The sequence below is a fragment of the Cnephaeus nilssonii genome (genome assembly GCF_951640355.1).
Source record: "Cnephaeus nilssonii genome assembly, chromosome: 5".
NCBI classification, from domain to species: domain Eukaryota; kingdom Metazoa; phylum Chordata; class Mammalia; order Chiroptera; family Vespertilionidae; genus Cnephaeus; species Cnephaeus nilssonii.
The window spans coordinates 29864584-29890339 of record NC_137076.1 but is presented as its reverse complement, the minus strand read 5'-3'; the positions used below and the strand labels follow the sequence as shown (position 1 = coordinate 29890339).

The following is a 25756-nucleotide window of genomic DNA, read 5'->3' as shown; positions in this document are numbered from 1 at the left end:
AGCACCTGAGTCAGGTCTTTCCAGTGTTCATGGTTCTCCAGGGCTTCCACCTCCCTCCCTATCAAAAACAACAACACCCAAATCTCACAAGGCCCTGGGGGACCTGTCCCTGTCCCCTTCCTGCCCTGACCTCCTCACTAACCCCTCCCTCTGCTCCAGCCATGCAGGCCTCCTCTCTGTTCTTCCAACATGCCAGGCGTGGTCCTTCCCCAGGGCCTTTGCACATGCTGTTCACTCCACCTAGAACACCTTCCCCCAGATCTCCCCGTGGCTCCCCCCTCACCTCCTTCAGGGCTCACTGTTTCTCTGCCCAGGTGCCGCTCACCTAGGCCACCTTACTAAACTCAGTTCTCATCTCATCTCTAGGGCCACCTCCTCAGAGAAGCTCTCCCAGAGCCCCCAGTCGGGGGCGTGTCTCTCTGCCAATGCTCTCAGAAGTCTAGGTCGTACTTTTTACTTGTGTTTTTTGATGATTTCGTTATGGTCTACTTCCCCTGGGGATCCTGGGCTTCCTTTAGAGCCGGGACTGGGCCTGTATTGTCCGTCCTGTGTGTACACAGTGGGCACTCAATAAATGCTAATGATTGAGCCATATTCCAGAGCTGCTTCAGGACATTCTTGGGTTCCGGTCTGACCTGTTAGGCCACAGATGACCTCAGCTTCTTGTAGCACACCAGCCAAGCAGCCTCCACCAGGAAGTTTCAAAGCCCAGGAATAAAGCCTCCAGGCTCCTCCTCCTCCTGGCCGCGGACACTCTGGGGGACCCCCGCCCAGCCGCTGCCCTCTCTGGGCCTCAGTTCCCCCCTAGATGCTCAGAAGGGGCCAAGCAAGTTCATCTTGCAAGGACTTCTGGGACCTCACCTTCCCCTGCATCCTTCCCGAACCCCTCATGCCACACCTGCACTGCCCTTGGCTGGTTGAAGTTGGCGCTGCAATTTCAGGCGGGAAGTTGGTCCCCATCACTTCTTCATGCACTTAGTGCATAGCAGGGGCTTGAAGCATTTTTGTTGAGTGAATGACTTGAATGAATGAAAAAAAATGAAAGCATGAGTGAAGTGGGTGGATGAAAAGCAGACTTTTAACTCCATAAAGTGATCTGGAGGTCAGGGGTCAAGGGAATGGGGGCTCGAGGCCAGTGCTCTTCTCCAAAGCCTGGGACTTGAGCACAGGGTCATCTCATGGGGGTCCTGAGGAGCCTTTGCGTGCTCTTGAAAAGGGCATAAAAACGTGAGATCGGAGTAATGGGTGGCTGGAGGAAGACCATCTGTCCTGGGGTGACCGCCCTCTCAGAGTGGGGTTGCTCTACCCCAGCGCTATTGACATTTGGGGTCAGTTCATTCTCTGTGGGGGCCATCCTTGTATGTGTGGAGTGTGGGGCAGTATCCCTGGCCTCCATCCACTCGATGCCAGGAACACTTCCCGCCATGACCGCCACAGATATCTCCAGACATTATCCAGTAACCCCTGGCGGCAGAATCACCCTACAGGGTGAAGTACGGATAGTGAGGATCTGAGGTCAAACAGCCAGGTCCCCCTCTTGTTGGTCAGGCTGTCACTTGACCTACCTGGCCTCAGTTTCCTCAGCTGTAAAATGCGCACAGGACTATCATAGGTAACATGATATTGGCGTGAAGCAAGCACTCAATAAGAGTGACCCAGCAGCCTCATTTCCATGGATTCCATCCACTCACTCTATAGATAATGGCACTGAGATCAGGTGGCAGTGAGTGTCGGGATTCAGGATGCTCCCCTAGCTTCAGGATGTCACCTCCAGGCCACTTGTCTGATTTGCCAAACTTGTGCCCCAATCAGTAAGTCCTCCGGAGTAATTGCAGCCACAAACCCCCGTGTGTGTGCGCTGGTAGGGAGCTTATTTATGTTTTTTCCTATGACCCATTAAAAACAAATACACAGCTATTTAAAAAATGTTTGACCTTGTTCTACCTAAAATCAGCTTCTGTGCTGGTAGCTGAACGTTACGTGGAGAAAGGCTGTCTGAAGCACCAAGTAGGTCTTCAGAAGGGGCTTCTGCAAAGGTTTATTGCTTTGGTGGCATTTGGGGACCCTCATGGAGCCGATTATGGCTGACTGGGGCATCCAGACTAGTATTTTGGGGGGAAACTGCAGTTGGGAGGAGTGAGAAGTCAGCTTTGGGGGCCTCAAAGACTTTGGTTATATTGTCTGTCTTTTTCACTTGACAAACTCTTATTCAACATTCAAACCCCATTGCCCAGTCGGTGTGGCTCGGTGGTTGAGCCTCGACCTATGAACAAGAAGGTCACTGTTTGACTCCAGGTCAGGGCACACGCCCAGGTTGTGGGCTCAATCCCCAGTAGGGAGCGTGCAGAAGGCAGTCAATCAATGATTCTCTCTCATCATTGATATTTCCAGCTCTCTTCCCCTCTCCCTTCCTCTCTGAAATCAATAAAAATATATTAAAAAACCCCCCACACAAATCCAGCTGCAATGCCCCCTCTTCCAGGAAGCCTTCCCTGATCTCCCAATTTCCTTTCTGCTTCACCCCTTTCCATAAGTCTAGGGTTTCTCGCTGCACAGTCTTGACTGGATGAGGCTGGGAAGAGGTGTCTACACCCAGACCTGCCCTTTCAGTCTTGGGGTGAGGTGGGGTTCTGAATGAGCTGAGCCTTAAGGAGGGTTTTTGTGTAGTTTTTTTTTTTTTTTTTTAAGCAGAAAGGAATGTGGGTGGGGCCACCACCAGCTCCACCCATCCAGGTGACTTCCTCCCTCTCTCACCCCCGGGTATACTTTCTAGACTTTACCTTAGGAAACTGGGTCCCTGAGGGTGAGGCAAGCCTAGGTGAAGAGAAGGAAGTCGACCTTTACTCTCAGGAGTCTGAGGAATTTCCTCCCACCCGCCCTCTTCTACTGGGGGCCCAGCCCAGTGCTGGGTGTGAAAACAGAGCCAGGCCCCAGTGCGGGCAGCTGGGCTTCCTCAGAAAGTCTATGCTGATTCCTCTCTGGGCCTCAGTTTCCACCTATGAAATGGGGTAAACCTCCTGGAGTTGGGGTGCCTCGAGAAAGACCAGCGCCCTGTGCTCCGGAGGTCTCTAGCTCTCACCCAGCTTCGGATCTATCAGGCCTGCTAACTGAATCTCCACCTGTGTTTGTTTCACTGACGGAAAACCCATCCGATAGCAGCTCTGTTCCCGAACGCGGCCAATGATCCCTGCCGGGTCTTCCTTGCAGCCGCGCCTGGCTGGTCTCCAGCCTCGGCCGGTAGCTGGTGCTTAGCTGGATGGAAAACCCGCACCGGAACTCCCGCCCAGGGCCTGGACCCTGCGGGGTGGCGGCGGGGTGGGGGTGAGGGCGAAGGCGGTCACCTCGGCATCCCGAAGGCGTGTCGCGGCGGGGGCGGGGCGGGCCGGTAGGGGAGGCTGAGGAGGAAGGCCAGCAGGTGCAGCCCGGGCGGCGGAGCGGGCGGGAGAAGGGCGATTGCTGGGCACCCACTCCGCCGCGAACCTCCCAACCTCCTCCCGCACCCCAGGGTGGGAACCGATTGACTGTTTCCAGGCTCCCCTGGGACAGGGGCGCTGGAGAGCCCCGAGTGGACCATGGCGGTGAGATTCCAGGCGAGTAGCCCGCCGAGGGCGGGAGGGGGAGGGAATCGAGCCGAGGTGGGGCTGGTCACCAGGACCCCTGATCACCCAATGCCTATGGAACAGGTGGGGAAACTGAGGCCCAGAGGCTTGCGGTGGCTAGCCCGAGGCTGCACAGCGAGACGCGTGGCGCCCCTCGACCCTAAAAGCTGCCTCCATGACCCGGTAGACCTGGGTTCAAATCTTTCTGTGTAACTTGGGCCCGTGAGCCAACGCCTCTCCGTACCTCATCCGTAAAATGGGTGATTGTCATTTTAAAGAAGAATGGAGAGAGGATTCTAAGAGGAACGTGTGTCTTAAGCACCTGGCGTGTAGTAGGTGCTCAGTAAGTGTTTACAGCGGCTCCCAGGGGGTATTTGAGGAAGTGAATGGTAGAACTGTTGGTAGTGACTTCATGTGTGGGCTGGGTGGCTTTGGTGAATGCCGGGAGGCTGCTGGAAAGGGAACCACCATATATTGTGTTCCTACTGTATACAGAGTCCTTAACTTGCATGACCCGGCAGAGATAAGGGTCAGGGGTCGAGAGCCCCCTTTACACTCAAGTAACTTGACCGGACTGGAGGCAGGGGGTCCCTGTGTCTCTATTTGGGGGGACTTCACCTTCCAGGATGGAGCTTGAATTGACTCACACGCACAGTACTGAGTTTTAGATTGGCCTGGAGGGGTAAACTGAGGTCAGAGGGGTAAACTGAGGCCCAGGAAGTACCACACACTGCTCTGGGCTTTAGGGCGAGGCAGTTCTGGTTCTTTACACCTTCCTGGCTGCAGGAACCGCTCCCAGAATCCCCTCACCAACTGAGTATTTGGCACCCGCCCCCCCATTGTTCCTGGAGAAGGGGAGAGACACCTGAGGCCTGGGAGCCACTTGCCTGGGGCTGTTGGACTTGGTAGGACCTGTCCCTCTGGTTGTCTCTCCTCTCTGGTGTTTGCAGTGTTTGTGTCCAGTGCTGCATTTGGGCTGAGGTGGGGTGGGGGATGGGATGGGATGGGAAAAGGTCCAGGCCCAACCCCTCTGGAGCTCACCTTGGTGTGTGTGTGGGGGGGGGGGGGGGGGGGAGGGGCAGAGGCCTGAGGGGGCTAGGCACACTGGACCTATCTGGTTGGGTTTCTGGCTGAATCTGGCCATTATTCCACCTTTCACCCATTCCTCAAACTTTGTGGTGCCTATCAGTGGGGACAATGCTGGGATCCCAGGGCGCCCAGTCCTGCCCACCAGGAGCCCTCAGACTGAGCAGTGTAGGGAAGACAGGTGGACTGAGACAACCCAAGTTTCAATAATCAGGGATGTGTGTGCGTGTGTGTGTATGTGTGTGTGTGTGTGTGTGTGTGTGTGTGTAGGGGGGTGGGGGGCATTGAGGACTCATTTCCTGGAGGAAGAGACAGTAGCACTGACGTGAAGGATAAATAGGAGTTTGTGCCCTAGCCAGTTTGGCTCAATGGATAGAGCATTGGCCTGCAGACTGAAGGGTCCCAGTCAAGGGCACATGCCCGGGTTGTGGGCTGGATCACCAATGTGGGGCATGCAGGAGGCAGCCAATCCATGATCCTCTCTCATCATTGATGTTTCTATCTCTCTCTCCCTCTCCCTTCCTCTCTGAAATGAATAAAAATATATTATTTTTTAAAAATGGGAGTTTGCTAGGGAGTGCAGCATGTGCAAGGCCTGGGAAGGAGGGCCCAGGAGGTGCTGAATGCCGTCACCAGAGCACCCAGAGAGACAGCCCAAGGGGGGAGAGCAGGCATTCCCAAACTGATGATCACACAGGGTGATTTAAGGTGGTTTTGGATGCTATGAATAAAACATAACAAATAAAACAGAGAGGGGTGATAGGGTGCCGGGGGAGATTGGCTAACCAAGGAGGGCTCCCTGAGGAGGTGGCATTGGATCCGAGAGGAGGAGCCAAGTGGCAGGAGCCAGCCTGTGCCAATCCTGAGAGGGTGTCCCAGGCATAGACCTGCCTGGATGAGGCCGGAGGGGGTGTCTGTACCCAGATCTGCCCTTTCAACCTTGGGGTGAGATGGGATTCTAACCAAGTGAGCTACCCAGCCAGGGCAAAGGTTTGGAGGTGAACCAAGCTGAGGTGGGCTGAGGGGTGAGGCTTGACCCCTGGAGGCCTCCAGTATCCATGCAGGTGAACGTACACAAGCTGAGACAAGCCTGGGCCCCTGCCCCTGCACCTGCCCCCGCCCCCGGGACTCTGGTTCCCTGGGGGCTGTTTTGTTCAAATAAAGCTAAGAAATCAAAATTGGGGGAGGGGGCATTTAATGACACCAAGTATAAAATCATAGCAAGTAAAAAGATTCTGTTTTGAAAAATAAGTTCAGAAGAAAAAAATTAACCAGGTGGTTAAGAGCAAGGGTGTGGCCCTGGTGGGGTAGCTCAGTTGGGAGAGCATCATCCTGACATGCCAAGGTTGCAGGTTTGATCCCTGGTTAAGGCACATACAAGAATCAACCAATGGCCCGGGCCGGGTGGCTCAGTTGGTTGAGCATTGAACCAGGAATCAAAAGGTTACCGGTTCAATTCCTGGCTAGGGCACATGCCCAGGTTGCAGGCTCGATCCCTAGTGTGGGGTGTGCAGGAGGCAGCCAATCAATGATTCTTTCTCATCATTGACTAGTGGCCCAGTGCACGAAATCCATGCACATTAAAAGGGAATTAATTAGAAGAAATATTTTAATATTGCTAGTTGCCCTTTCTCTATAATAGAAGCATCAGAAATGAAAGAAAATTAGTAAAATGTATATGAAAATCTTCCTCCTGTCAGAGTCTGGGGTGTGCCGCAGGACACAGAGTCAAGTCCCCGCCCACCTGCAGCGCCTCAAAATCGCGCGAGACCCAGACCCAGCTGGCCCCACCCCCATTGGGCAAGATCCAGACCCAGGCGGCCCCAGCCCTGTCAAGCCCCACTGGGTGGTGGGGAGCGCAGCCTCAGGTCCCCTGGCCTGGCGCCAGGGCAGGGGTGTATCTTGAGGTCCCCCATCAAGCCCTGCCAGGTGGGGGGTGTAGCCTGAGGTCCCCCAGTCTGGCGCCAGGGGGGCGAGGGGCACGGCCTGAGGTCCCCTGTCAAGCCCCACCGGGTCGGGGGGCGCAGGCTCAGGTCTCCTGCCCTGGCCCAGCACCACGCAGCCTCAGGTCCCTGCTGATTGCTCCTTAAGGTTCCTTATGGGAACTCAGCCTCCGCTCTGGGTGCAGCCATCTTGTGTTACAGAAACCCTGCCTCCGCTGTGGGCGCCGCCATCTTTGTGATGGTGCGATGGTCAATTTACATAGTCCCTCTTTATTAGATAGGATGTTTCTATCGCTCTCTCTCTCTCTCTCTCCCTTCCTCTCTGAAATCAATAAAAATATATTTTAAAAAAGAATTAACCAATGAATGCATAAATAACTGGAACAACAAATCGATGTTTCTCTAAAATCAATTAAAAAAAAATAGTGAGCACGTGGGGCAGGCTACCAAGGTTCCCGGATGGAAAGTTACTGAACATCTCTGCACCTCCCTTTCCTCCCCTGTGAGATAGGAAGAGCAGCAGTACCACTTCCTGAGGTCATTCGGGATGCAATGAATGGGTACGCGGACCGTGCTCGCTGGCAGCCAGCGCTGAATAGTGTTGCTTATTAAAATGATGCAAAGAAAGGCCATTGTTATTACTTCTCACAATAACTGCCATCTCCCAAGGCTCTAGGCTCCCTCTGACTCCAGGCTCCCCTCCCACACCTCAGCCCTGAGTGATGGTGGCAGGGGTGGGGGTGCCCATTTTGAAGATAAGGGAGCTGAGGCTGGGAGAGGCAGCCCCACGGCCAGCAAAAAGCAGGCAAGGGATTTGAGCCTTGGATGTGAGCACTGACCTGATCCTGGTAACTGCAGGGCCATCGAGGCCCCTTCCTCATCTTCGCTTCTCTCTCCTCCCTCCTGCCTCCCCTTTCCCACTCTTGAGAGCCGGAAAGGCTGCTTTCCTGGGAACCTAGAAGAAAAGTCACTGGAGTGCAGCTGGGGAGGGGTCTTAGGCTTGCACTGTGCCAAACTGGCGAGGGGGAGTCATTTTTACAAGACCCCCAGGGAGAAGGGCAGCCTGGCAGAAGGTAGGGGAGGGGCGAGGGCTGGCTCCTGCCCAGGCTCCATGTCCCCCCATTCTCCCAGGCTCTCCTGACCTGGGAACTTTCACTCTGCAGCTGTGTTCTCAGCTCTACCATGAAAGTAACAGAAACCGCACCCCCCAGCCCCACCTCCATCAGCTCGGTGGTCTTGGCAAGTGACTTCGCCTCTCTGTGACTCAGTTTCCCCATCGGTGATAGAAGATAATAGAATTTCCTCTTCAATAAATGGATTAAATGGGAAAGTACCTGTAAAGTGCCTGGCACAGCGCAACTGGCGTGGCTCAGCGGTTGAGTGTTGACGTATGAAGCTGGAGGTCACGGTTCAATTCCCGCTCAGGGCACATGCCTGGGTTGCAGGCTCGATCTCCACTGGGGAGCGTGCAGGAGGCAGCCAATAAATGATTCTCTCTCATCATTGATGTTTCTATCTCTCTCTCCCTCTCCCTTCCTCACTTAAATCAATAAAAATACATTAAAATAAAAAAATACATAGAGTGCCTGGCACAAAGGAAGCACTTCATTCATTCAGTAAATAGTTATGGAATCTCTGCTGTGATCCAGGCACTCAGGACTCCACTGTGTGAACAAGACAAAAATCTCTGCCCTCCGGAGCCAGTATTCTAAAGGAGGAGATCGACAGTGAGCAGATAAAAACCTAGGGATGGTCAGGGGGTCACAAGTTCTATGAACTAGAACCATGTATCGGGGAAAGGCACAGACGGTGTCTGCCGTGGGGCAGGAGGGGGTTATAATTCTAAGCAGGGTGGTTGGGAGGCCACACCAAGGAGGTGACATTTGAGCTGAGACCTGAAGGAGGTGAGGGAGTCAGGGGAGAGCTGTATGTAGGAGAGAGTTCCAGGTGGAGGGAATAGCATGTGCAAAGGTCCTGGGGGCAGGAACCTGCCTGGCATGTTAAAGGAACAGCGAGGCCGATATAGTTGGAGCAGAGCTCCCTCTGCCTGGCACGCCTTGTTAGATCCCCCCAGGGATGGAGCAAGACCTTCCAGAGGGAATGGTACCAAGAACTCACCTTTTCTTGGCTCCCAATACAATTTGGTTCACTTAAGACAGTTTCTCATTTTTGGCACTCCCAGCATTTGTGTCTGGACCATTCTCTATGGTGAGGCTGGATTATGAGGGTGTTGAACAGCATCCTTGGCCTTCATACACTTAGTGCCAGGAGCATCCCCAGTTTTGACAACCACTCATATCTCCAGACATCTCTGAATAATTTCTACTTGAGAACCATGGACTTAAATCCATTTTGCAGATTGAAAAACTGAGGTCTCAAGAGAGGTAGCTACTTGTTCACAGGCTTAAACCATGGGAATGCCAGATCGGGGCTCCCCACTGAGGGCTGGGGGACCTCCAAATACTCCGACGGATGTGCTGTGACCCCACGCCCACCACCCCTGTTCCCTTTATGCCAGGTGTTGGACATGGAGGAGCTGACCATCTGGGAACAGCACACGGCTACCGTCTGCAAGGTGAGGCCTCCCTCTCCCGGAGCGGGTGCTGATGGGAGTGGCAGTGTGGTCTCAACGGGAGAACCTTTGTCCCGGAGGGAAGCAAAAGCTCATTCTGCCTCTGATCCCCCCTCAGGACCCCCGCCGGGGCTTTGGCATCGCCATCTCTGGTGGTCGTGACCGGCCCGGTGGATCCGTGTTTGTGTCCGATGTGGTGCCTGGAGGGCCGGCTGAGGGCAGGCTGCAGTGAGTATCCAGGCAGCCCGGGTTTGGGCACAGCGAGAGGAGGGACCTGTGTGGGCCAGAGCCAGGAGGCTGGAAAGTGCCGGTGCCTTCCAGCTCTGTCCACACAGGGGGTGGAGCTGGCAGCAGGACCGTCAGTGATGGGCCCTCGCTCTCCCCGAGGCACTTCCTGGGCCTCCGATGCTGTGGCTGGGTCAGGGTGGCCCCAGGGTGCTCCAGGACCAAACAGTCTCCTGGAAACCTCTTTTCATTTTTCAATTACAGTGGACATTCAATATTTTATTAGTTTTAGGTATACAGCCTAATGGTTATACATTTATATAACTTACAAAGTGATCCCCCCCATACGTCTAGTACACACCAGACACCAGACATAGTTATTACCATATTGTTCTAAATGTAAGTTGTTGTTTTTTAAAGATTTTTATTGATTTTTAGAGAGAGAAGAAGGTAGAGGGAGGGAGAGAGAGAAACATCGATGTGTGAGAAACATCGATCGGCTGCCTCCTGCACGCCCCCTACTGGGATGAAGCCGGCAACCCTGGCACGTGCCCAGAACAGCCAGCAAACCTTTCGGTGCACGGGACAGCACCCAACCACCGGAGCCACACCGGTCTGGGCCAGTCATTACAGTATTGTTGACTGTAATCCCTGTGCTGTGCTTTACATCCGTGTGACCTGGAAACCTCTCTTTGGCCGAGGGAAGGGGAACCAGTGTGCTGAGCCCTGAGGGGCCGGAGGCTCCTGGGAGGACTGGGGAAATGGTTCTGGGGTCCGAGTGGCTGACGGGTGGTACGGCTCAGCCCCGAATCTGGGACCAACTTCACAGAGAGAAAGAACAGGAAACACAGGCTGGGAGAGAGAAAAGCAGGAAGAGGGAGCTGAGAAAAAAAGGAAGGAGGTGATGGAGGAGCCAGTTGTAATCCCAGCTTCCCTTCTACGACGGTATTGTATGATTATAGTGGGTTCTATGAGCCCCTGTTTTACAGATGAGGAAACCGAGGCCCAGAAGGATAAATGCCTTTGTGAGCCTGGGGACACCAGTGAATTAGACCAGGGGGTGCCTTCCCCGAAGGGGGGCACTGGGGAGGCACCAGGGGTCCTCAGGACAGGCCTGTGGAGAGGGGCTCCTAGGTGAGGCCTCCTCCCTGAGACCCGACTGTTCCCTCAGGATAGGGGACCAGATTGTCATGGTGAACGGGGTGTCCATGGAGAATGTCAACTCCACCTTTGCCATTCAGATACTCAAGACCTGCACCAAGCTGGCCAACATTGTGAGTGGGGGCCGGGCGGGAGCGGTAGCCCCTGGCTCAGGGGCACCTCTGCCCCCGGCGGAGCCCCGCTGGGTCTGGGACACAGGGGCGGTGTGCGTGTGAGCAAATAGGCTCTTGTTCCCATTTCACAGCGTGGATGTTGAGGCCCAGGGTGGCTGGAGTCCCCCAGGGCCACCCGGTGGATGGGACAGATCACGAGCTGGTTGCCCCTCCACCTCCTCCAATAGACCGTGAAGCGTCCCCGGAAAATCCAGCTGCCCAGCACCAAGGCCAGCCCCGGTGGCCCAGGACACCAGGACTCCGATGAAGACGCGCCCTGGCGGCTCGAGGACGCTAACCATGGCCGGGGCTACGAGGGTGACACGTCCAGCGGCTCCGGCCGCTCCTTGGGAGAGCGCTCCCACCGGCCCAGGGCAGGCCGCCGGAGCCGGGCCGGCAACCACAGGAGCAGGAGCCCGGGCGGAGGCTCCGAGGTCAAAGGGCTGGCCCTGATGTCCGGCTTCAAGAGGCTGCCCCGGCAGGACGTGCAGATGCGGCCAGTGAAGTCCGTGCTGGTGCGGAGGAGGGAGAGTGAAGGTGAGCCGGCAGTGGGAGCGCTGATGGCAGTGGGGCGTGGGGTCCCCTTATTGTGTGTGGTCAGCAAGGTAATGGCCCCAAAGACATCCCCATCCTGGTCCCAGGACCTGTGGACAGGTCAGCTCACGCGGTAAAGGGACTTGGCCGATGATTAAGCTAAGGTCTCTGAGATGGGGATGACCCTGATTCTCCAGGGAGCCCAGTGTCCTCACAGGGTCCTCCTAGGAGGCAGGCAGGAGGGTGAGAGTCAGAGAGGGCAGAGGCTGCGCTGCTGGCGGTGAGGATGGAGGAGGGCCACGGAGGCGGGAAGGCGGGGCCTCTGGAAGCTGGGAGAGGCTGGAAACGACGCTCGGGAGCCTCGTGCGGTGACCCCCGAGTCCCTGCAGTGACACTGTGTGTCCTATCAGGCCGTCACTGTCAGAGCAGCCCCGAATGACGGGGAGGGAGCCGAGCCTGACCCTTCCTGTGGGACGGCAGCCCTGAGAGCGGGAAGGCCCAGGGCAGGCAAGAAGGCTGAGCTCTGAGAGGGCCCGGCAGCCCAGGCCCCAGGCCCTGCCTCAGTTTCCCTCCTCTCCCCACAGAGTTTGGGGTCAAACTGGGAAGTCAGATCTTCATCAAGCACATCACAGATTCGGGCCTGGCCGCCCAGAACCGTGGGCTGCAGGAAGGAGACCTGGTCCTACAGGTGAGCCCAGGCTGCTGCTGCTGCTGCTGCTGCTGCTGCTGCTGCTGCTGCTTCTTCCTCCTCCTCCTCCTCCTCCTCCTCCTTCTTCTTCTTCTTCTTCTTCATATATTTTTATTCATTTCAGAGAGGGAGAGGGAGAGAGAGATAGAAACATCAATGATGAGAGAGAATCATTGATCGGCTGCCTCCTGCACGCCCCACACTGGGGATCGAGCCCACAACCCGGGCATGTGCCCTTGACCGGAATTGAACCCAGGATCCTTCAGTCCACAGGCCGACGCTCTATCCACTGAGCCCAACCAGCTGGGGCTGAGCCCAGGCTTCTTGTTGGGGGCTTGGGATAGGGAGACGAAGGCCAGAGGTGATGAGTGGCACTGAGTCATAGGCCAAGTTCAGCAGAGCTGACCCTGAGCCATTTGACTTCTGTGTTGTTGCCATTTTCCCAAAAGTTGGAGATGGCTTTCCCCTCTTCTCCCCTCCACCCCATCTGCTACGAATCCACTGCCAAATGTTAGTTTCTAGTACCCCCTTGGGGTTGTCTGTTTCTAGTATCAGAATCACTGGTCAGCTGGCTACAGCTCTGCCTTAGGTGGATGGTGCTCATGGGAGACCAGGCTTAGAGCAGCCGCTCTGCCTGAAGAATTGGTGTCTTTCTAGACTCTGCTCCTGAGCCTGTTTGATGCCTAGTGTTCGATTTCCAAGCCAATTCCAGTTGCTTGCTTCTAGAATCTCCTCAGAGTAACCTGTTTCTAGTGATGACCCTGAGGAATTGTCTGTTTCTAGTGGTTTGGGGCCAACCCTAGAAAACAGCTCACCATCCCCGGGGTCACTGAAAACAGACACTCCCGAGGGAGAAGGTCAGGAAAGGATTCTCGGTGTGAGTGGAAATGACGCCAGTCCTCACCGGAAACTGAGCTTCTAACCTGCCTCCAGAGGTTTGTCTCCGGGGCCTCCTGGAGTGCCTCACGGTACCCTTCAGTATCACCTCCCTCCCTTCTCACTAGACTCGTTTCTAACATGTGTTCATAGCGTCTCGTAAGAAACTTCCCCTTCCAGGGAGGCGAGAGCGCCAGCCTGTTTCCAATCCCCTCCAGCCCCTTAGGAAATGGTGTTTCTAGGGTTCTCGCGGAAGTTAGTTCTTGGTCTGGACGCCTCTCACAGCAGGAATCCAGCTGTATCCTTTTCTCTTGAGATGTCTGTTTTTCGTGACCCCGGTGATAGCGTGTTTCTAAGTCGTCCCACCAAGACGTGTTTCCAGTAGTCCCCTCTCTCTCACGAACGCACGTTCTCTCTTTCTTCCTGGTCCCTTTTAGATCAATGGGGTGTCCAGCGAGAATCTGTCGCTGAGCGACACCCGGCAGCTAATCGAGAAATCAGAAGGGAAGCTGACGCTGCTGGTGCTCAGGGACCGAGAGCAGTTTTTGGTGAACATCCCGCCAGCTGTCAGTGACAGCGACAGCTCCCTCCTGGAGGGTGAGGGGCCAGGAGGCAAGCCCGGGGGGGAAGGATGGGATGAAGGGCAGAGCCAAGGAGTCCCTGAGCCTGCCCCGAGGGACTGAGAGAGGGACAGGAACTTGCTGAAGGCCACGCAGCAAGTCAGGGCCGGAGTTACCTGGCTGAGCCTGACTCTGGTCTAGGTCCCTTTGCTTGGAGGGGTCTTGATGCTCCCCTCTATGAAAGGGGTCCAGCCTGGAAGGCGTGACTGTGGCTGACGGGATGCCCTCTCTCCCACAGACATCTCAGACCTCTGCTCAGAACTGTCTCAGGCGCCACCATCCCATGTCCCACCACCACCCCGGCACAGGCAGCGGAGTCCTGACACCAACCGAACCAATTCCCCTGTGTACGTACCCCCCATTGGCCGGAATGGGGGAACAGGAGGGGAACGTGGGCATATCTTTTTCAGCTGGGGGTAGCCTTGAGGGTGTAGTCCTGTAGCCTGCCTGGAAGAGGCCTTCCTGTCTACATATAGTCTTTCTTGCCCACAGTAGTGGCTTTTGGTTCTTGGGTACTAGGAGAACCAGATATGGATCGACTTAAAGCAGAAGGAACCAGATTTCATAATGCATCCTGGAAGACTTCAAAAGGCATAAGCCCTTTGACCCAGCAAGGCCCTTTTAGGGATTTATCTTGGGGGCAAAATAACCCTGGATATATTCTGGGACTGGAGGACGCTGGTTTATGATGACGATGTTTATAAAAGGAACAATTGGAATTAATTTGTATTAATGTGTGGCTGCTGTAACAAAGTGCCCCAAAAAAGGGTAGCTTAGGACAATAGAAATTCATTGTCTCCGTTGTGGAGGCTGTGAGTCCCCAATCAGGTTGTTCGCGGGCTGTGCTCCCTCTGAGGGTTCCAGGGGAGAATCTGTCCCAGGCCTCTCTCCCAGCTTCCGATGGCCTCTGGCATCCCTTGGCTCCCACACAGCCATCTCCTCCCTGAGTGTCTGCATGTTGTCTTTCCTCTATGTGTGTCTGAATCTGTGTCCAAATGTTCCTGTTTTATAGGGACACCAGTCATATAGGGCTAGGGGCCCACCCTGCTCCACTATGACCTCTTCTTTACTAATTATATCGACGACAATCCCATTTCCCAATACCATCATATTCTGGGATGTTGAGGGTTAGGACTTCAACACATGAATTTTGAGGGGACACAATTCAATGGCTAAAATACATACACGCTCAATACTTGGCGTTTATTTAGATATTAGACACCTCACTTAAGCTTTCAGCACCCTGAGAAGTGGGGGGTTGTATCTGTTATCTATGGCTGTATAAATTAACCCCAAAACTAGCAGCTTGAAACAATAGCCAATATTTATTATCTCCCATCATTTCCGAGAGTCAGGACGTGGGGGGTGGGGGGCGGCTGAGCTGAGTGGTTCTAATTTGTAATCTCATGAGGTCACAGTCGAGATGTGTCTAGGACTCTAGGCTTTCGGGGTGGATGATCCACTTCCAGGCTCATTCCCATGGCTGTTGGCAGGAGGACTCAGAGCCTCACCAGGTGGGCCTGTCCTTCTGGTTCCCTAAAGCGAATGACCTAAGAGAGCGTAGGTGAACCTAATCTCAGATGTGTCATATCTTCGCTCTGGTCACACAGGCCAACCATGGTTCAACGTAGTTACTACAGCAGGCCGTAACTACCAGGAGGTGGGGGTCTCTGGGGGCCATCTCAGAGGCCAGAGGAGGGTCCATCCCAAGGCCCCAACTCTTACTCCATTGTTGCCTCCTTAGGGTGCTAATTAATGATGTCAAAAGGAGACGATGCATGTGTGTACTTAGCCCATAGTGAATGCTCACTGTGTGTCTTTTATTTTATTTTATTTTATTTTAATTTTTTATTGATTTCAGAGAGGAAGGGAGAGGGGGAGAGAGAGAGAGAGAAACATCAGTGATGAAAGAGAATCATTGATTGGCTGCCTCCTGCACGCCCCCTACTGGGGATCGAGCCCACAACCCAGGCATGTGCCCTTGACCAGAATCGAACCTGGGACTCTTCAGTTCGCAGGCCTACGCTCTGTCCACTGAGCCACACCGGCTAGGGCTCACTGTGTGTCTTTTCTACTCTTTACTATGATCATAATACATCCTTGCTTGGGAATACTAGACAGCCATGAAAAAGGATGTCTGGGAGATTATATTTAAAAGGCCCAGCAAAATGCACTTGGCGTCATGTGGGGTGAATGAACCACATGGTAGAATGACACCGGGTTTGGGGGGACTTTGGTGTGATCTTCCTGGGCATTCCGCCTGCACACAGACAAATGGGTGCAAGTAGCTTGGCAGGTTTCTCTGATGCAGGCTCCTTACTCCACTAATCTGTTCCAGGACGTGTCGGGTGGGGAGTATGGTGTTTTCCAATGGCAGCCCCGGGGCTTCACAGGGTGAATGCCGTAAATGCTAATACAGGGCCTGATCTAGATTTTCTTCCAGAAGTATACCTTTCCCCACGCATGTTTATTGGAAAGCATCTGAAAGGCGTGGAAGTGGCCCGTCCCTGCTCACAGTGGGCCGGTTTTGCAGGGGACTTTCTTTTCTTCACGTGGTTTAGCAGGATACCAGAGACTGGAGACGGACACACAGACGATTATTTCTCCCAGTTCTGGAGCCTGGGAGTCCATGGTCAGGTGCAGCAGGGTCAGATTCCAGGGTGGGCCTCTTCCCGGCCTGCAGACGGCTGCCTTTTTGCTGTGACCTCACCTGGGGGAGAGAGTGCTCTCTGGTGTCCCTTATAAGGACACCAATGCCATCAGGGGCCCCACCCTCATAACCTCAGCTAAATTTCGTCACCTCCCAACGGTCCTGCCTCCTCACACAATCCCAGCAGAGGTTAGGGCTTCGCCATGTGAACTTGCAGGGACACAAACATTTGGTCCATAGCAACCTCGGGGACTTTTCACTCATATCAAAACAATAAAATGACTGTCCCAGGCCCCTTTCACCTTGACCAGCCCTCACTGGAGACTTCACTCCACTCAGCCATCCCCACGGCTCAGGGCAGGAAACCGAGGCTCGGAGAGGGAGAGCAATCGGTTTGCTAGGACACGGCTACGGAAGGGCAGAGCCAACATTTGAATCTGAGTTCAGATCAATGACAGTTCTAAAAGTCACCCCTTGACATCCACCCCCACCTCACCCCAAACCTGTTCCCCACCAGGGAGAGCCCCCAGCTTTGGCGGAAAAGTTCTGTGGATTCCAGAACCACGTTGGAACCAGGTAAACGGAGGGAGGGTGGGTGGGGACGCTGAGCACCCCTCCTCTGACTGTTTTAATCCCAAGTGGTGAGGCTGTGCCAGGCAGAGTGGGAGAGTCGGCATGGGCCTACAAGGTCAGAGACAGCTCCCTGGGAAGGACTGAGGGCTGGGTGATGGCACAGAGAGGGACCCCCTGTGGCAAAGGTTTGGTGGCTGGACTGGCCAGTGTGCTTGGGAAACAGACCAGCTGCTCCCTTTCAGATACCCCCCGGCAAAGCAGCTATGACATCTACAGGGTGCCCAGCAGCCAGAGCATGGAGGACCGCGGGTATGTGCACTCGGAAAAAGCCCACCAACGGGACACTCCCACATCCCGGGGACCTTCCCGGTCCCAGTGTGCTGATGGGACCACCACAGGTCCTGCGCAGCTATTTGGGAAACTGAGGCCCAGAGGGAGGGGGGGATCTCCCAGGGATGCCCTAGGGGATCACCTCTCTGCCCACGCTGGACTGACCTGCCTCTGCCACCCCTGCAGGTACAGCCCCGACTCACGGGTGGCCCGCTTCTACAAGGGCACCAGCATCGGGCTGCGGCTGGCTGGAGGCAATGATGTGGGCATCTTCGTGTCCGGGGTACAGGAGGGCAGCCCGGCTGAGGAACAGGGCATCCAGGAAGGAGATCAGATTCTGCAGGTGGCTGGTGGTGGGCGAGGTGGCATGCTGGGTGATGCTCCCGAGTCTGGTACAGCCTGTGTCCTCCCCGGGGTCTGCTGAGAGCAGGGGTGACCCACCGTCTGGGTCCACATGTTGTTGTCCCCGTCATCACCCTGGTGTCTGTGACCTAGGTACTGTCTGCCCATACATCTTTGTCCCTGTCACTTCCCTGTGACTGTGACTCTTCGGAATGTCACAGAATTTTCCACCACTGTCACGATCGCCCTGATGAGACCCCACCATGCCTCGGTTCTGTGTGTGCCGGTTACAGTTCCTGTGCCCTGGGTTCTGGCCCAGACTTCCGTGCGTTGGTGACGCCCATGCTGCCACAAGGCGATGCCTCCCTGCCCCCCGTCAGCTGTCCCCAATCGCTGGGGCCCCCGGGAGTTGGGGGTGAGCTTTGTCCAGAGAAGAGCTGGGATATCGTGCCCAGAGCTTCATTCCCGTTCCCCCTCCCCGCCCCCCATTACCTGGCAGGTGAATGACGTGCCCTTCCAGAACCTGACTCGGGAGGAGGCTGTGCAGGTCCTGCTGGGGCTGCCGCTGGGCGAAGAGGTAGAGCTGGTGACACAGCGGAAGCAGGACAGTGAGTGGGGCGGGGGGTGGGGGGTGGGGAGGGGCGGTGCGTGGCCCGCGGCGAGGCCCACTCCCTGGGGAAGGGAAGGGAAGGCCTAGGCAGCATCCCCACCGGCTCAGAGCCTCTCCCTGTCCACAGTCTTCCGGAAGATGGTGCAATCCCGTGTGGGCGACTCCTTCTACGTCCGCACGCACTTTGAGCTGGAGCCCAGCCCGCCCTATGGCCTGGGCTTTACCCGTGGCGACGTCTTCCACGTGCTGGACACGCTGTATTCGGGCCCCGGGCAGAGCCACGCCCGTGGAGGCCAGTGGCTGGCGGTGCGCATGGGTCGTGACCTCCGGGAGCAGGAGCGCGGCATCATTCCCAACCAGAAGAGGTGGGGACCACTCCCACCCTCCGTCAGGCTGCCCCCCAGCCTCCATCTCCCCGCGCTGTCACTCCTCAGCAATGTTGGTGGTTCAGTCGGGGCGATGTGCCGATGGATGGCTCGGGGTGGTACGGTCGCGCTTGTACAGGACTCCCAGGGCTGCTGTAAGAACTCAGTGCAAATGCAGTGGCTTCAATCCACACAAATTCTGGAGGTCAGAAATGCAAAATGAACGCTTCAGCCCCAGCCGGTTTGGCTCAGTGGATAGAGCGTCGGCCTGCGGACCAAAGGGTCCAAGGTTTGATTCCGGTCAAGGGCACGTACCTCTGTTGCAGGCTCCTCCCCACCCAGGCCCTGGTCAAGGCTCTTGCAGGAGGCAACCAATCGATGTGTTTCTCTCACATCGATGTCTTTCCCTCTCTCTTCCACTCTCCCTAAAAATCAATGGAAATGAGAAAATATCCTCGGGTGAGGATTAACAAAAAACACACAAAAAACCCCAAAATGAACGCTTTAGGGCTACAATCCAGGTGTGGGCAGGGCGGGCCCTCCTGGAGGCTCCAGAGGAGAATCGTTTCAGGCCCCTTCCTCCATCGTCACAGCCAGCAGCGCAGCCTCTTCCATCTCTCTGACCCTCCTGCCTCTTCCTTTTCTTTTTCTTTTTCTGTTAATCCTCACCGGAGGATATATATATTTTTTAAAATATATTTTATTGATTTTTTACAGAGAGGAAGAGAGAGGGATAGAGAGTTAGAAACATCGATGAGAGAGAAACATCGATCAGCTGCCTCCTGCACACCCCCTATTGGGGATGTGCCTGCAACCAAGGTACATGCCCTTGACCGGAATCGAACCTGGGACCCTTGAGTCCGCAGGCCGACGCTCTATCCACTGAGCCAAACCGGTTTCGGCCGGAGGATATTTTTTTAAAAGAGAGTGGGAAGGAGGGGGATAGACAGACAGAGAGAAACATCGATGTGAGAGAGACACATTGATTGGTTGCCTCCTGCATGTGCCCCGACTGGGACCAGGGATTGAGCCTGCAACCGAGGTACATGCCCTTGTCTGGAATCGAACCCACGACCCTTCAGTCTGTGGCAGATGCTCTAACCACTGAGCACAGCCAGCTAGAGCATAATTCTCCTGCCTCTTCTTATGAAGACCCTGTGATGACGTTGGGCCCCTCTCCCCCCGGGAATCCAGGGTCATCCCCATCTCAGGGGCCTTAACTTCATCCCCTCTGCAGAGTCCCTTTACCATGTGAGGTGACATGTATGCAGGTCCTGAGACTGGGACGGGGTCATCTCTGGGGCTGTTGTTGTGCTGATCCCAGTGCGCCTTAATCTCCCTTCTCCCCAGGGCAGAGCAGCTGGCCAGTCTGGAGGCCGCCCAGCGGGCCGTGGGGCCTGGGCCTGGCGCCTCGGCGGGCTCTGGTGGACGGGCTGAATTCTGGCGACTACGGGGTTTCCGTCGGGGAGCCAAGAAGACCACCCATCGGAGCCGTGAGGACCTGTCGGATCTGACCAGGCAGGGTCACTACCCACCATACGAACGTGTGGTGCTTCGAGAAGGTGGGACCAGGCTGAGGGGCCTGCAGACATTCTAGTGTAGCCGTCCGAGGCCACGATGCTTACCTCTCTCCTTCCACCAAAAACAGCCACTTTTGGTGATTTTAGGGCACAGAGGGGACAGGAAAGGGGCTTCATTCCTTAAAAACCAATTCCTATATCCAATAGAAATAGGCAAGCCACATATAGAATCTATAAAAAGAAATGGTTGAAAATAATTTTAATATATATATTTTTGTTAATCTTCACCCGAGGATATTTTTTCCATTGACTCTTTTAGAGAGAATGGAAGGGAGGGAGGGAAGGAGAGAGAGAAACATGGATGTGAGAGAGATACATCGATTGGTGGCCCCCCAAATGCGCCCCGACTGGGACCAGGGATCGAACCTGCAACCCAGGTACATGCCCTTGACTGGGAACCCGTGACCCTTTTGTGCTCAGGTCGACCCTCTAAACACTGAGCAACATCAGCCAGGACAATAATGTTTTTAAACATGCTCTAACCAAATCCATACAAAATTATTAATGAGGTATTTCACAATCTTTTTTTTTTTTTTTTTGATACTAAATCTTTGAGATCTGGTGTGTTTTGACAGCACATCTTAGTTTAGATGAGCCCCATTTCAAATGTTATACAGCCTGCTAAGAATGGTATTTACAATTTTAAATGGTTGAAAAGAAATTTAAAAATTTTTGTGATACATGAAAAGAACTGAAAGCTGCCACTAACTTGAACATAAAGGTTCATAGCAACGTTATTCACAATAGCCAAGAGGTGAAAACACCCAGGTGTCCATGGACAGATGAGTGGATAAACACAATGTGGTTCACCTACACATGGAATATTATTCAGCCTTAAAAATGGAAGAAAATCCTCCTGGGTTTGGGTGTGTGCACGCGCATGCACAAACACACGCACACACACACGGGAAGGAAATTCTGACACCTGCTACAACATAGATGAACCTTGAGGACATTATGCTCAGTGAAAGAAGCCAGGCACAGGACAAATACTATGTGATTCCACTCATAGGAGGTACCCCAACATTGTGAATGTACTAGTACAATGTACAGATTAAGAAAGTAAATTTCATGTTATGTATATTCTACCACAATTAAAAAAAAATACGCCAGCACAAAAACAGCACAAAGAGCCTTTCCCTGCCCAAGAAAGGGGAGGGGAACAGCCTTATCCGGACTCAGGAAGGGGAGAGATTAAGCTCCTGCCCAGTCTCAGGGAAGAAGGGATTAGAACCAGGTGCAGAGACCTATAGAAAAAAATACTGCAGGAGGATGGGAAGAGCTAGCTAGTCACCCAGGAGGAGAAAGGACTCAATTGCTCTTCAGCAGCTGCACCAAGATCCAGACAAAAAGACTTAAAAATCAAAGGCCATGTACTTAATTTCTACCCCACCCCCCCGCCAATGAAAGGTGAGAAATATGAATATATTAAGTTTTTAAGAGATAGGCCTGGAAAGAGAGGAGAAAAAGAGAAGGTGCAAGGAGAGGGCTGGCTACTCACTCTCCTCCCGCCAAGATTTCTTCTGCACCTGCTTCCTCATTGGTGAAAATGTCTGCCAGTTAGTCTGGGGTTCAGCAAAATTCTTCTTGCAAAGGGCTGGACAGTAACTATTTTAGAGTCTGTGGGCCAGATAGCTTCTTTCAAAATCACTCTACTCTGCAGGAAGGCAGCCAGAGACAGTACATAAGTAAATCAACATGACTGTGCCAATAAAACTTCAAAAACAAGCAGTGGGCTGAATGTGGCCCTCAAGTTGTACTTTTGCTGACCACTGAGTTAGCTAGATTCAACTGCGATAGCAGAGATTCCAAGTGACAGCTGCATTAAAGAAAGTTTCTATTTCAAGTAACAGTCCCAGCGTAAGCTCTTGAGTATGGTCTGGCTGCTTCAGTTTCAGGGATCCAGGCTCCATTGTCTTGTTGTTGTTTTTTGTTTGTTTTTGTTTTTGCCTGTGTGGTCAAAGACAGTGCACCCATACCCACATTCCAGCCAGCAGGAAGGGGAAAGAGGATGGGGAGGGCTCACCCCTTTCCTTGAAGAATACAACCCCAAATTGCACCCAATTCTTCTTGCACCCCTTTGGCCAGAACTTAGTCACATGGCCATCCCTAGCTGCAAGGGAGGCTGGTAGATGTAGTCTTAGCTGACCAACCAAAGGCCTAGCTAGATGATACTACAGGGGAGGAAGAAAGGGGTCGTGCAAGAACCTAGCAGTGTTTGCCACAAAAGGGATCCTGATTCTTGTCATTGTTTCTTGGCCCCTCAGCCAATTTCAAGCGCCCAGTGGTGATCCTGGGACCCGTGGCAGACATTGCTATGCAGAAGTTGACTGCTGAGATGCCTGACCAGTTTGAAATCGCAGGTGAGAAACCAGGCTCCTTGGCAACCCTGCTGGTGAATCATTTCATAACCGTTCCCCAGCCCCTGGGGCTGAGGCAGCTTGACAGGGGCTGCTAATGACGCTGTTTGGATGTTAAGAGTTAGAACAGGAACCACCAGCAGACGTCCTCCATCACTCCTGGCACTCTTTGGCTGGACAGAGCTTCAGAGTTCTTAACACAGTTCATCAGACAGCCGATGCCAAGGAGCCAGTGTGCAGCTGTTCCTTCCTTTGTTCGGGAGATTTATTTATTGAGCTATGGACACAGCATCGAACAAAATACACGAGGTCCTCCAAGGAGACCAAAAATTAACAACTACAGAAATAAGCTAGAATTGGGGCCAACAAATTACATCTTCCAGGCCAAATCTGGTCCACTAGCGATTTTTATACAGCCTGCTCAGAATGGTATTTACATCGTTTAAATGGTTGAAAAGAAGTTAACTTTTTTGGGGCCCATGGAAAGAACTGAAAGCTGACACTTGAACACGAAGGTTCGCAGCCGCGTTATTCACAATAGCCAAGAGGTGGAAACACCCAGTGTCCATGCACGGATGAATGGGTAAAGACAATGGAGTCCATCCAGACAATGGAATATTGTTCAGCCTTAAGAAGGAAGAAAATTCTGACCCCTGCTACAACATAGATGAACCTTGAGGACATTATGTTCAGTGAAATAAGTCAGACACAGGACAGATACTATGTGATTCCACTACAGGTCCCTAGAGGAGTCAGATCCATAGAGACAGAAAGCAGATGGTGGGAGCCACGGCTGGGGGACGGGGGGGAAGTTAGTGTTTTATGGGGACAGAGTTTCCGTTTGGGAAGGTGAGAAAGTTCTGAAGATGGATGGAGGGGATGGCTGCACAGCAATGCGAACGTGCTTAATGCCACTGAGCTGTACCCTTAAAGGAGCTTCTTCTTCTTCTTTTTTTCTTTATTGGTTTCAGAGAGAAAGGGAGAAGGAGAGAGAGATAGAAACATCATTGATGAGAGAGAATCATTGATCGGCTGCCTCCTGCACACCCCTTACTGGGGATCAAGCCTGCAACCCAGGCATGTGCCCTTGGCCGGAATCGAACCTGGGACCCTTCAGTCCGCAGGCTGATGCTCTATCCACTGAGCCAAGCCGGCAAAGGAGCTTCTTTTGAGTCACCACAGCCCAAGCAAAGGCCTAGAGTCAGGACCAAGCCTGGGAGAGCGATTGTCTGGAGCACAGACCCTGCATCAGGCTCCTGTCCCTGGCAACCACTGGCTCCATGACTCTGAGCTGGTGACCTTATCGACCTGAGGCTGTTTCCGCATCTGCTAGATGGGCCAGCAACAGCCACCCTCCTCAGGAGGAGGAGAGGGCCGAGGCCAGGAGGGGACACAGGTCAGCAGTGTGGGGCGCGAGTCCAATGGGAGATGCTGCTGCTGCTGTTAGGATTCTTCTCAAGGGCAATGGGGAGCCATGGTGGGTCCTTGAGCAGGGAAGGGACAGATAGACAGGAATTTGCGGGGCTAGGGAACTACCCTATTGAAACTGCCGGTTGCCTCTCCACTCCACAGAGAGCGTGCTGAGGACTGACAGGCCATCTAAGATCATCAAACTGGACACCGTGCGGGTGATCGCGGAGAAAGTAAGCAGGGTCCCATTTCATGGATGGGGAACCTGAGGCCCAGGGTCCAATCTGTTCTCTCCCCACTCCCTGTGAGTGTGGTCTCCCAGGGAGCCCCCTCCCGAGGTTTTGTGATGTGAGGGCTTGAGGGAGACAGAGCCTGCCCAGAGTCACACACAGCCCCGGGAAGAGGTAGAGAGACTCCAGCTGGGGCTCTGGGCCTCAGACACTGTGGCCTGGGTTATCCCCAACCCCACCTCCACCATGCTGGCCTGCGGATGTGCGAGGGCGGGGTCCACGCTGACCTGACCCTTACTCTCCCCCTGATTCTTCACCTGTCTCTTTCGGCCTGTTTCCGGGTGTGTTTCTCTCTCCGCTCTCATCCTCTCCCACTGCCCCCACCATGGGCCCTGCCCAGGACAAGCACGCACTCCTAGATGTGACACCCTCAGCAGTGGAGCGCCTCAACTACGTGCAGTACTACCCCATTGTGGTCTTCTGTGCCCCCGAGAGCCGCACGGCCCTCAAGGCTCTGCGCCAATGGTTGGCGCCAGCCTCCCGCCGCAGCACCCGCCGCCTCTACGCTCAAGCCCAGAAGCTGTGGAAGCACAGCGACCACCTCTTCACAGGTAGGGCGGGCGTGGGAGCCCGGGTAGGCCGCGGGTCTGGCCTGAGTCTCGGCCGCACTGATGCCCCCTCCCCGCAGCCACCATTCACCTGCAAGGCACAAGCGACAGCTGGTACCAGGAGCTCAAGGCCATTGTCCGGGAGCAGCAGATGCGGCCCATCTGGACCGCCGAGGACCAGGTACCCGGCCAGGGTTTGGAGCCTCTGTTTGGGTTTAGGGGTAGGTGAGGGCTCAGGGGCATAGCCAAGGCCAAGATTTGACCTGAGATCAGGGTCTGGATCTGGTACCTGAGGTGAAATGGGATTGGGAGACTCAATTTGGCAATTGGGGATGGATTCAGAGGTTGGGGCTCAACTCAGATTTGGGGGGTCAGGCAAAGGGTCAATGGTCAGAACTCAACCCAGGGGTCAAGGGTTAAGCCTCAACTTGAGGGTCAAGGGTCTTACCTGGTTTGAGACTGGAGTTTAAAGACGGTGTCCTGGGTCTGGGTTTGGTCTGAGATCCAGGAGGGCCTGGGCTGGGGGTTTTGGCTCAGCCAGACCACACCCACCCCACAGCTAGATGGCTCCCTGGAGGACAACCTGGACCTCCCTCACCGTGGCCTGAACGACAGCTCTGCGGATCTGAGCTGTGACAGCCGGGTCAACAGTGACTACGAGACGGATGGCGAGGGCTACACGGATGGCGAGGGCTACACGGACGGTGAGGGTGGGCCCCACACAGACGTGGACGAGGGGCCCCCAGCACCAGCCCTGGTCCGGTCCTCGGAGCCTGTGCTCGTGGAAAAACCCCAGAGCCTGCGGGATCATGGGAGATCCTCAGGCCACCGAGGGGCCCAGGTGAGTAGGATATGGGGGTGGCCCCGGCCAGGGTCTGGGGATGGTGCAGACACATGGGAACCCTATTTTCTGCCGTGATGTAAACAAACAGAAACTTCTCTGATCAGATCAATATCTGGGACCCAGACCTATGCTTATGAACTGCTGAATCACTCACAGCAAATATTTCCATCCCTGTGCATGAAGTTCCCTTATCTGGGATACAGGGTGGATGCTAAAAGTCTTGGCATCACAGGGTGCTTGTTTAAACTCGGCACACTTAGCCCAAGCCCAGTTCACAGCTGGATGTTTAGCAATAACGTATATTCCTGTTCTACGTGGGGCTGCCTCAGCCCTGGAGTGCCTGTGAAGGTGACATAGGTACCCTTCCGCAGACCCTCTCGGTAAACGTAAGGACGTAC

General features: G+C 54.4%; 1 protein-coding gene across 2 annotated transcripts in view; it reads left to right on the top strand.

Annotated features, from left to right (window-relative positions):
• The window catches only part of TJP3 (tight junction protein 3), a 31924-nt gene that overhangs the window by 4889 nt on the left and 1279 nt on the right, over nucleotides 1–25756 (top strand). Inside the window, exons 1-19 of one of the 2 annotated variants that reach the window (XM_079771149.1) lie at nucleotides 3410–3590; nucleotides 9147–9203; nucleotides 9319–9428; nucleotides 10597–10699; nucleotides 10927–11275; nucleotides 11857–11960; nucleotides 13274–13433; nucleotides 13695–13803; nucleotides 16624–16682; nucleotides 16922–16988; nucleotides 17196–17352; nucleotides 17851–17959; nucleotides 18089–18326; nucleotides 19677–19888; nucleotides 22174–22269; nucleotides 23839–23909; nucleotides 24307–24517; nucleotides 24595–24695; nucleotides 25074–25355. In XM_079771149.1, the coding sequence (XP_079627275.1) occupies nucleotides 3573–3590; nucleotides 9147–9203; nucleotides 9319–9428; nucleotides 10597–10699; nucleotides 10927–11275; nucleotides 11857–11960; nucleotides 13274–13433; nucleotides 13695–13803; nucleotides 16624–16682; nucleotides 16922–16988; nucleotides 17196–17352; nucleotides 17851–17959; nucleotides 18089–18326; nucleotides 19677–19888; nucleotides 22174–22269; nucleotides 23839–23909; nucleotides 24307–24517; nucleotides 24595–24695; nucleotides 25074–25355 (2613 nt within the window). In that variant the 5' untranslated portion in view covers nucleotides 3410–3572. Of the gene's footprint in view, nucleotides 1–3409; nucleotides 3591–9146; nucleotides 9204–9318; nucleotides 9429–10596; nucleotides 10700–10926; nucleotides 11276–11856; nucleotides 11961–13273; nucleotides 13434–13694; nucleotides 13804–16623; nucleotides 16683–16921; nucleotides 16989–17195; nucleotides 17353–17850; nucleotides 17960–18088; nucleotides 18327–19676; nucleotides 19889–22173; nucleotides 22270–23838; nucleotides 23910–24306; nucleotides 24518–24594; nucleotides 24696–25073; nucleotides 25356–25756 lie in introns of those variants that run through there. The other variant, XM_079771150.1, reaches the window with a different exon arrangement.